The sequence below is a fragment of the Canis lupus genome, chromosome 14, assembly GCF_011100685.1.
Source record: "Canis lupus familiaris isolate Mischka breed German Shepherd chromosome 14, alternate assembly UU_Cfam_GSD_1.0, whole genome shotgun sequence".
Classification (NCBI taxonomy): domain Eukaryota; kingdom Metazoa; phylum Chordata; class Mammalia; order Carnivora; family Canidae; genus Canis; species Canis lupus.
In genome coordinates this window covers 451881-461526 of record NC_049235.1, presented here as the reverse complement: position 1 = coordinate 461526, position 9646 = coordinate 451881, and the positions used below count along the sequence as shown (strand labels likewise).

Sequence of the window (9646 nt, the reverse complement as noted above, 5' to 3'; positions counted from 1 at the left end):
CAGGACCCTCAGGTGGCAGTGCCCTCAGCATGGCCTGAGTCCATCTGCCCTCTGGGGGTTCTGGGTTTCCCTCTGCCCCTGGGCAGTCCTGGGCGTCCTCTGGCACTTTCTGGGTCCTCTCTGGGTGGTTCCAACCCCCCCTCTTCCCCTTGGACTGTCCTGGGTGCCTTCTGGCATTTTTTGGGTGTCCTCTGGGTGGTCCCAAGTCCCCCTCTCCCCCCTGACAGTTCTGGGTGCCCTCTGACACATTCTGGGTGCCCTCTGGGTGGTCCCAAGTCCCCCTCTCCCCGCTGGATTGTCCTGGGTGCCCTCTGGTGCATTCTGGGTCCCCTCTGCCTAGTACTCCAGGATGCTAGTCTGAGCAGGGTTCCCCACCAGGTGGGGTCCCGGCCTCACCCACACCATCGCTGCCCCCCACCCCCACCCCTGGCCACCCAGAGCCTCTGCCCTTTGCCTCCCTGGGGCTGGGGGTGAAACCAAATCCCGGCTCTGACACTCAGGCTATTTTGGAGCTGGGCTGGGCTGGGCTGGCCAGCCGTGGGGGCGGGCCCAGCCTTCTCCAGCTGACAGCGTCCGCCTGTCCTTTCGTCCCCATCCAGTCTGAGGACCGGCCAGAGAGTGGGCTGCTGGGTGGGAGCCGTGTCGGTCCTGGGCCTGTGGAGGGAAGTGAGACCCAGCAGCCCCTGCCCACCGTTTGCACCCCCCACGTGGGAGCTGCTCCCAGCCTCCCCGTAGAGACAGGTGAGGAGGCCTACAGGCAGGGTGGGGGCTGAGCGGGACCTAGGCCCTCTCCCCCAGGGCTGTCCAGTTGAAGGTCAGAACTCTGGGGTACAGAGGGGCCTGGTGGGGGGGTGTCCAGCCAGGCCGTGTAGCTCCATGGGTTGGGGCCCTGGAACCCAGCCCCTGATGCCCTGGTGACTTGAGCTGGGCCCTCACGCAGGGTGGGAGGTCAGGGGCCATGCAGGCCTCCACCTTCTCCTCTGCTGCCCCCTGCTCAGAGGGAGGCCTGGGGGTCTGGCCGGCCCTGCCCCCAGCCTGCTAGGATGGATGCCCGCTGACAGCTGGGGCTATTTTGGGCCTGTTGGCTCAGCAGAGGGGACAGCCAGAGGGGCACTGACACCTGACTCCAGGAAAGAATTTCCCCGGGAGTTCGGGAAGCCGCCAGCCCAGGGGTTTAGGGAAGGTCTTTTCTAGAAGAGGAGTGCGGGGGACAGGGGTGGGGGCAGCGGGGGCTCCAGGGATGCGTCAAGGTTGTGCAGTGAGGCTGCCAGCAATTCCCCATGCTTGGTTCATCTGGGAAATGGTCCAGGGGCCCCATGAGGAGGCCCCAAGGTTGGCCAAATTCTAGAAAAACAAGGATGGAGGCTGTGAGCAGGGTTCAGGTTGGTCCTAGGGACTTGGAAGCTCTGGAGGCATGACCCCAGATGGGGCTGGGGAGGTCATGGTCGCCATGTAGCCATGTGGAGGGAGGCTCCTGCTAGTGGCAGATTGGGGCCTTCAAGGGGTGAGGAGTGCGAATGGGGTCCACACTGAGGGAGGAAGGGGCTTCCCTGGGAGGCTGGGGCTGAGGTGCTGGCCCCATGTCCCCTCCTGAGTGTCCCGTCTCTGCCATCACTGTTGCATGTTCATGCCCAGGAGGAGTTCTGCCCCCCGCTCCAGGGTTCTGGAGTCCTTGGTCAGCATCTAGGGTGCCATGACCCTACTGAGCAGAGGGGGTACCTGCCTGGAGGGGGCCCCCAGGCCTCATGGGCTGCTGCACTGAGCTGGGGAACACAGGCCCCATGCCAGGGAGCCGGGCATCAGCACCAGCCCTGAGGCCTTTGAGGATCTTGGGGTCTCCACCCACCCTTGCAGGCCAGAGTGCTATCACCTGCCGAGTGCTGGGCTGGCTCCCTCTAAGCACGTGCAGTGATGGGAGCTCCCTCTCCCATCCTGGTCCTGGCTCCCAGAGGCCACAGCTGTGGAGGTGGCCCTCTGACCCTGCCCACTCGTGAGCTCAGAGCACCTAGCTCCCATACCTGCTCCCGCAGTGGCTGGTGGGGGGTGTGAGGTGCACTGTCCTGGCTCAGGGGACCCCTGGGCCAACTGCAATCCAGGGGAGGGTCACTGGGAGCTCAGAGCGCAGGGCCTCTGGAAACCTGGTGTCAGAGTAACCCTTCCCCAGAGGGACATCGAGGCCCAGGAGGGCATCCATGGAGGCGGGGCCCGGGTAGCCACTCGCCTGGGTCCTCCCAGCCCCAGAACTTGGCCAGGCAGTGGGGGGTAGGGGACAGAGGTGCTGACTCCACAGTGAGTCAGCAGGCTGCTGCGGACTCACCTCCTCGAGGGGGATTAAGGGGATTAGGCCCTGAATCACAGGATGTCACCCCACTCGTCCCCAGTGGGCAGTCCGTGCTGGAAGCCCAGCCCCGGATTGAGGAGGGCGCTCAGGCGTTTGGGGCCAGCCCTGAGCCCAACAGGCTGCTGTTCTTACTGAAGCCAGGGGTGGGTGGGGTGGAGGGTAGGCCAGGCCCGGCTCACCTAACCCACCTGTGCTGAAGGCCAGCCAGGCCCTGCCGGGATGGGCAGAGGCCAGTCACCTGAGGACTTTGGTTTGTGTGGTGCCAACCCTGTCCCCACAGGGAGCCAGCCAAAGTCTGTAGGTTGACCGGGCCCTGCCGGCCAACCTGGCCAGCCTCAGCCTGGACCGCCCAGATTCTTCTGGAGTACTCTGTGCCTGTCCTTCCTGCCCGCTGACTGTGGGCTGTCCCAAACCAGGATCAGGTGCTCGCAGGAAGGGGGTGTGGGCAGCTCGTGGGCTTCAGCACTCAGACGGTGGCAGGATTTCCATTCTTCCCCTGCTCGGGGTTAAAGGGACTGGAACTCCCAGGAGAGGCACTGGCAGCTGCAGGTGGGACTTCTGTCATGGGCACTGCCTGGGCAAGCAGGGCAGGGACCCACAGAGGAAAGGAGAGCCTCCTGGGGTGGAGAATCCCGGTGACCTCGGGAGTAAGCAGTCAGAGAGGGGCTGGGCTAGCAGCAGGTGCCCAGCACAGGCCTCCCAGGGCCCGCCCTGCCCAGGTGGGAGAACCGCCTCCTCTTGGGGCAGGAGACACAGGCAGACTGGAGGCTCAGCATCCAGGAGGCTGCGGTGTGTCAGGGAGGGGGGCTGGTGCCTGGATGCAGCTGGGGGGGGGCACACACAGGCGGGTCTGTGTGGACCCAGGTAGGAAGGACATTGGTGGACAGAGAGAGGGCCAGCCAGGCTGCTGTTGTGATGTTTGGAGATGGTGCTCAATAGGACCTCGAGTTGGGCTGTGGGGCTAGAGCTGGGGGTCAGGAGGAAGAGGTACCCAACTGTGAGCAAAGCCTGTGGTGCGGGGTGTGGCAACAGACCACGAATGCCCAGAAAGGGTTAAATCTGAGTTTCTGGTCCATGGTGCCTCCTGGTGACTCTACGTAGGGGGATGGGGGGGGGGGGTAGGGTGGGGGGTGAGACCTCCGGGTCCTTCAGGAGGTCTGAATGGGGAATGGCCAGGTGGGGCACAGGTGCGGGACTCGGCCACCACTGGGTCTCCTCCCCACTCTGACCTTCTGCCAACCCACTCGCAGGGCCCTCCCGCCCCCCACCCCCGCCGCTGCCATGGATCACTCATTCAGCGGGGCCCCCCGATTCCTGACCCGGCCCAAGGCCTTTGTGGTGTCGGTGGGCAAGGACGCCACACTGAGCTGCCAGATCGTGGGCAACCCGACGCCGCAAGTGAGCTGGGAGAAGGACCAGCTGCCGGTGGAGGAGGGTGCGCGCTTCCGCCTGGCCCAGGACGGCGACCTGTACCGGCTCACCATCCTGGACCTGGCGCTGGGCGACAGCGGTCAGTACGTGTGCCGCGCGCGCAACGCCATCGGCGAGGCCTTCGCAGCTGTCGGGCTGCAGGTGGACGCTGAGGCCGCTTGCGCCGAGCAGGCGCCCCACTTCCTGCTGCGGCCCACGTCCATCCGCGTGCGCGAGGGCGCCGAGGCCACCTTCCGCTGCCGCGTGCGCGGCTCGCCGCCCATGGCCGTGAGCTGGGCCAAGGACGGCCGGCGCCTGGGCGCGCCGGACGAGCCCCGCGTGCGCGTGGAGGCCCTCGGTGAGGCGAGCGCGCTGCGCATCCGGGACGCGCGGCCCCGCGACGGCGGCACCTACACAGTGCGCGCCGAGAACCCGCTGGGCGCCGCCAGCGCGGACGCGGCGCTCACGGTGGACGCGGACGCGGACGCCGCCAGCCCGCCCGGGGCCTCCACGGCCGCGCTCCTGGCGCACCTGCAGCGGCGGCGCGAGGCCATGCGCGCCGAGGGCGCCCCAGCCTCGCCTCCCGGTTCCGGCACGCGCACCTGTACGGTGACCGAGGGCAAGCACGCGCGTCTTAGCTGCTACGTGACCGGTGAGCCCAAGCCCGAGACGGTCTGGAAGAAGGATGGGCAGCTGGTGGTGGAGGGCCGGCGACACGTGGTGTACGAGGACGCCCAGGAGAACTTCGTGCTCAAGATCCTCTTCTGCAAGCAGTCGGACCGGGGCCTCTACACCTGCACGGCGTCCAACCTGGTGGGCCAGACCTACAGCTCCGTGCTGGTGGTCGTGCGAGGTGAGCTCCGCTCGCGGGCCGCACTATCCCCGCGCGGCCCCTTCCCCGCTCCTTTCCACCGATAACGAAATCCGCGGTGGAATCCGGAGTCTTGGTGGCTCTGGCGTTTGCGAGTCACAGGAGTGAACAGCAAAACGCTTTATCCTCGGCGCCCCCTCCCCCCAGGCACTCCGCCCGTCACGGGATGCTGAGGGGTCTCTCGCTGGCAGGGTGGGGACAAAGGCAGGCCAGAGGCTGTGGCCGCTGAGCCTGAAGACCCTTCTGGACCGCTGTTCGGGCTTCTGTTGAGGGCCCTGGTAGGGGTCTGGGCCTCCCCCAGGGTTCGGGGGCAGAGGACGGGAAGCACGATCGGGTTTTGTGGGCGAGGCTCCTGACCTCCACTTCTGACCCGCTGTAGTCTCCCAGGGCGGGGAAGTGGCCCCGCTCCCCAGGGTTAGGGGGTGCCTGCAGACACTGTGCGGGGGAAGTGCTCGGGCAGCAGGGCTGGGCCCGCGGTCTCAGCGGGCCCAGGGGCTCCGGGGCGGGAGGCTGGCGGGGCCACGGGCCCACGGGGTGTTGCGCCCGGGAGCAGCGTCCCTGGGCTTTTTGTGGCTTTACGTGCCTGTTTCTCCTCCTCTTCCAGACATCTTATATTAAGAGGGGAGGCTCTAGGTTCTGTGCCCTCTCCTCTGCCCCCTCCCGTCCTCCTCCTCCTCCCCATCCCTACAGCCTCTCTGCCTTCCCCGTCCCCTGCCCCGGCTCCGGCCCTAACCCTCCCCGCGCCGCGCCCAGGGCACTCCCCTGCGCCTCCCCGCCCCTCCCCGCCCCTCCCCGCCTCACGCGCGCTCCCCCGCTCTCCCCGCAGAGCCCACCATGCCCTTCAAGAAGCGACTGCAGGACCTGCAGGTGCAGGAGAAGGAGTCGGCTACGTTCCAGTGCGAGGTGCCGCTGCCGTCCACGGAGGCCGCGTGGTACAAGGAGGAGACGCGGCTGTGGGCTAGCGCCAAGTACGGCATCGAGGAGGCGGGCACCGAGCGCCGGCTGACCGTGCGCAACGTGTCGGCGGACGACGACGCCGTCTACATCTGCGAGACTGCGGAGGGCAGCCGCACAGTGGCGGAGCTGGCGGTGCAAGGTGGGCTGGGGGTGGGGGGAGAGGGAAGCGGCCGGGCGGGAGGTGCGCCGGGAGGAGGAGCCCGTGTCCCTCCCCCGACCGTACCCCGCCCCGCGCCCTGCCTACCACAGGCAACCTAGTCCGGAGGCTCCCCAGGAAGACGGCGGTGCGCGTGGGGGACACGGCCATGTTCTGCGTGGAGCTGGCCAGGCCCGAGGACCCCGTCCACTGGCTGAGGAACCAGGAGGAGGTGGTGGCTGGGGGCCGAGTGGCCATCACCACGGATGGCAGGTGCCACACGCTAACCATCTCCAAGTGCACCCTGGAGGACGTGGGCGAGGTGACCTTCACTGCCGGGGACTGCCGGACATCCACTCAGTTCTTTGTGTCTGGTAAGGGCCCTGGAGAGCCCCCCTTCCTCTGTCCACCCAGGTCTGTGCCCTGGGGTCTGCCACAGGGAGGCTTTGGGGGGTTGGGCCAACGCATCCCACCCCTGGTTTGCTGCCCTCCTTCACGGTGGTCACCCCAGGTGACTGCGAGGTAGGAGTGCTGGTGATTCCCCACTCTGCAAACCAAGTTAGAAGGTAGAGGTTGTTCTAGAAGCACACGCGTGGGTGAGGCAGGTGTGGGGCATTGTGGGTGAGCATGTCCTCTTTCTGGGCCCTTTGGTCTCAAATTTGTAGGTTGGGAGGTAGGACCCTCCCCCACGGGCCCCCACCGGGCCAGCCCTTTGTTGGGGAAGGAATGTGCCCCAGCACATGGACCTGTGGAATGTGCTCTGCTGTGGTCACTGCCTAGCCTGAGCCTTGGATACATAGATGGGGTTTGTCCCTAGGCCACCTGGGCTGTGTTTCCCTCGAAAGCCAGAGCACTCTTTCCACCGCAACCAAATCAACGGCCACAGGGCTGGAGCCAGGGGTCACACGCCCACAGCCTCCATTGGCATTGCTGTCCCCTTGGGCCATGGCCATTCCAGACCGTGGAAGCAGCCCCCTCAGTAGGGCTGGGGGTTGTGTAACACCTTGCTGGGTTGACCTGGGACCCAGGGGTTGAGGGAGCTCCGAGTTGGTGACATCGGTGAGCTGTGCTCTCCCTAGCCCCTAGGAAGCTGCCCCTGCAAGCCCCTGAGGCCCCCGTGGTAAAGGCCAGGACGGAGTGCTCTGTGACCCTTGGCTGGTCCCCACCACCCCACGGAGACCGCCCTGTCCCTATCGACGGCTATGTGGTGGAAAAGAAGCGGCTTGGCGCCTACACCTGGAGCCGGTGCCACGAGGCTGAGTGGGTGGCCACACAGGAGCTGACCATAGCCAACATGTCCGAGGAGGGGAACTTCCAGTTCCGGGTGTCAGCTGTGAACAGCTTTGGCCACAGCCCCTACCTCGAGTTCCCGGGGACTGTCCACCTGGGTAGGTGTGGGCACTCTGCGTGTGGGCTCCGTGGGCTTCCTGGGGGAGGAAGCTCTTGGGCCCCCTCCCCAGCTCTAGGGGAGGAGGTGAGGTGGGCAGAGGCGGGCCCCTTCCTGAAGCCCTCACCCTGCAGCCCCCCAGCTGGCCGTGAAGACACCTCTGAAGGCAGTGGCAGCAGTGGAGGGTAGCGAGGTGACCTTCTCCGTGGACCTCACCTTGGCCTCGGCGGGCGAGTGGTTCCTGGACGGGCAGGCCCTGAAGGCCAGCAGTATGTATGTGATCCGCCAGGATGGCACTCGCCACACCCTCACCATCCGTGCCGTGTCCGCCAGCCTGCAGGGCGCTGAGCTCAAGTTCATGGCCAATGGCATTGAGAGCAGCATCCGCATGGAGGTCCGAGGTAGGCGACCCAGCTATGACCCCCAGGCCTCTGTCCTTGGGGTGGGGCAGGTGGGCTGGTAGGGGGTCTGCTGGATGAGGCAGGGCTGCAGAGGGGAGGCTGGGGTATGAGTGGAAGGGGGCACAGAGCCTCGGTGTCTCCCCGACTCCCATTCCTCTCTGCTCATTCCGTCACTCTGCAATCTTGTCCCTTCCTTTCTGGCTCCTCTCTCTTTTTTTTAATAAATTTATTTTTTATTGGTGTTCAATTTGCCAACATATAGAATAACACCCAGTGCTCATCCCATCAAGTGCCCCCCTCAGTGCCCGTCACCCAGTCACCCCCACCTCCCGCCCACCTCCCCTTCCACCAGCCCTAGTTCGTTTCCCAGAGTTAGGAGTCTTTATGTTCTGTCTCCCTTTCTGATATTTCCCACTCATTTTTTCTCCTTTCCCCTTTATTCCCTTTCACTATTTTTTTATATTCCCCAAATGAATGAGACCATATGTTCCTCCTTCTCCGATTGACTTATTTCACTCAGCGTAACACTCTCCAGTTCCATCCACATTGAAGCAAATGGTGGGTATTTGTCGTTTCTAATGGCTGAGGAATATTCCATTGTATACATAAACCACATCTTCTTTATCCATTCATCTTTCGATGGACACCGAGGCTCCTTCCACAGTTTGCATTTCTGGCTCCTCTCTGTTCCCCTCTGCCTGACACTCCCTTTTGTTCACTCTCCACTGCCTCTCCTCCCTCCCCCTGTGTCCCCTCCCCTACCCATCTATCTGTCCCCTCCACTCCTGCTTTGTCCCCTCCCCACCCATCCCCTCTCCCCTGTCCGCTCCTTCTCTGTTTCCTTTCCCTCTGTCCCCTCCTCTCTCTGTCTACACACCTTCTGTCCTCCTGTATGTGGCCCCCAGAGGCCCCAGGACTGACTGCCAGGCCTCCGGTGGCCACTGTGAGGGAGGTGCTGGCCCAGCTGCATGAAGAGGCACAGCTCCTGGCTGAGCTGTCGGACCAGGCAGCGGCGGTGACATGGCTGAAGGATGGCCACGTGTTGCCACCAGGCCCCAAGTACGAGGTGCAGGCGTCAGCCGGGCAGCGGACCCTGCTGGTGCGGGATGTGGTGCGAGATGACGCTGGCCTGTACGAGTGCATCAGCAATGGGGGTCGCATCGCCTACCAGCTCTCCGTGCAAGGTGACGTCTCCCGCGTGTGTGTCTGGGTCCTCATGGGCCCACCGCCCCTGTTTTGGCCGTGGGACATGCCCCAGCTCTGGGCAGCCTTGAGGGGGTCTGAGCAGTGGGAGCCCTGCAGGGGTGGGTGACCTGTGGGCAGGGCTGGGGAGGGCGTTGGGGGCAGCCCTGGGGGGTGAAGGGGTTAGAACTCAGTAGCCCAGCCAGTTCTGCCTCCTAAAGGGCCCTGGTCCTGCCTCCGAGGGGGCCCTGGTTCTGCCTCCGAGGGGGCCCTGACCGGGGTGAGGCCTCCCAGGCCTTGCTGCCTGACCTGCCCGTGTGCCCTTGCAGGGCTTACTCCCTTCCTGCGCAAGGACACAGCTGGCGGCTGCGTGGAGGCCGTGGCTGGAGGCCTGGCCCACTTCGAATGTGAGACCTCCGAGGCCCACGTGCGTGTGCGCTGGTACAAGGATGGCATGGAGCTGAGCCGCTCCAGCCAGCGCTTCTCACAGGAGGATGTGGGCACGCGACACCGGCTGGTGGCGGCCTCGGTCAGCAGGCAGGACGAGGGGACCTACTCGTGCCGCGTGGGCGAGGACTCCGTGGACTTCCAGCTGCTTGTCTCTGGTGAGCTGCAGCCCCGGATGCCTGGGCGGGGTACTTCCTTCTGGATTTGGGAGAAGAAACTTCCCAGAGAACTAACATTTAGACGAGAAAAGATGTGGATGCGGAAAATAAAAAGACAAGGAAAGTTGCAGCCCCTTTCTCCTTTTTGAAGACGAGGCAGTGACACTGACAAGACCCGAAAGGTGCTGGAAGTGTCCTCAGCAGCTTAGGTTGGGCTCTTGATGCCTGTGGCTCTGGCTCTTTCTAGAAGCTACTGGGGCCTCAGTGCTGGCCCTTGGTGGGGTCTCAGCCACAGCCCCCCACCTTCCGTCTGCCCCAGACAGTGTCCTGGCTGCCCATCATGGTGCTCGGAGGCT

General features: G+C 64.8%; 1 protein-coding gene across 10 annotated transcripts in view; it reads left to right on the top strand.

The window, feature by feature from the left end:
- Positions 1-612: 612 nt before the first annotated feature.
- OBSCN (obscurin, cytoskeletal calmodulin and titin-interacting RhoGEF) overlaps positions 613-9646 on the top strand; it is a 123205-nt gene continuing 114171 nt past the window's right edge. For 6 of the 10 annotated variants that reach the window (XM_038556423.1, XM_038556421.1, XM_038556420.1 and 3 more), the window contains exons 1-8: positions 613-741; positions 3592-4604; positions 5449-5718; positions 5829-6089; positions 6795-7103; positions 7237-7503; positions 8409-8687; positions 9015-9290. In XM_038556423.1, coding sequence (XP_038412351.1) covers positions 3623-4604; positions 5449-5718; positions 5829-6089; positions 6795-7103; positions 7237-7503; positions 8409-8687; positions 9015-9290 — 2644 coding nt within the window. In that variant the 5' untranslated portion in view covers positions 613-741; positions 3592-3622. The remainder of the gene's footprint in view (positions 742-3591; positions 4605-5448; positions 5719-5828; positions 6090-6794; positions 7104-7236; positions 7504-8408; positions 8688-9014; positions 9291-9646) is intronic. The other 4 variants (XM_038556422.1, XM_038556426.1, XM_038556425.1 and 1 more) reach the window with 3 other exon arrangements.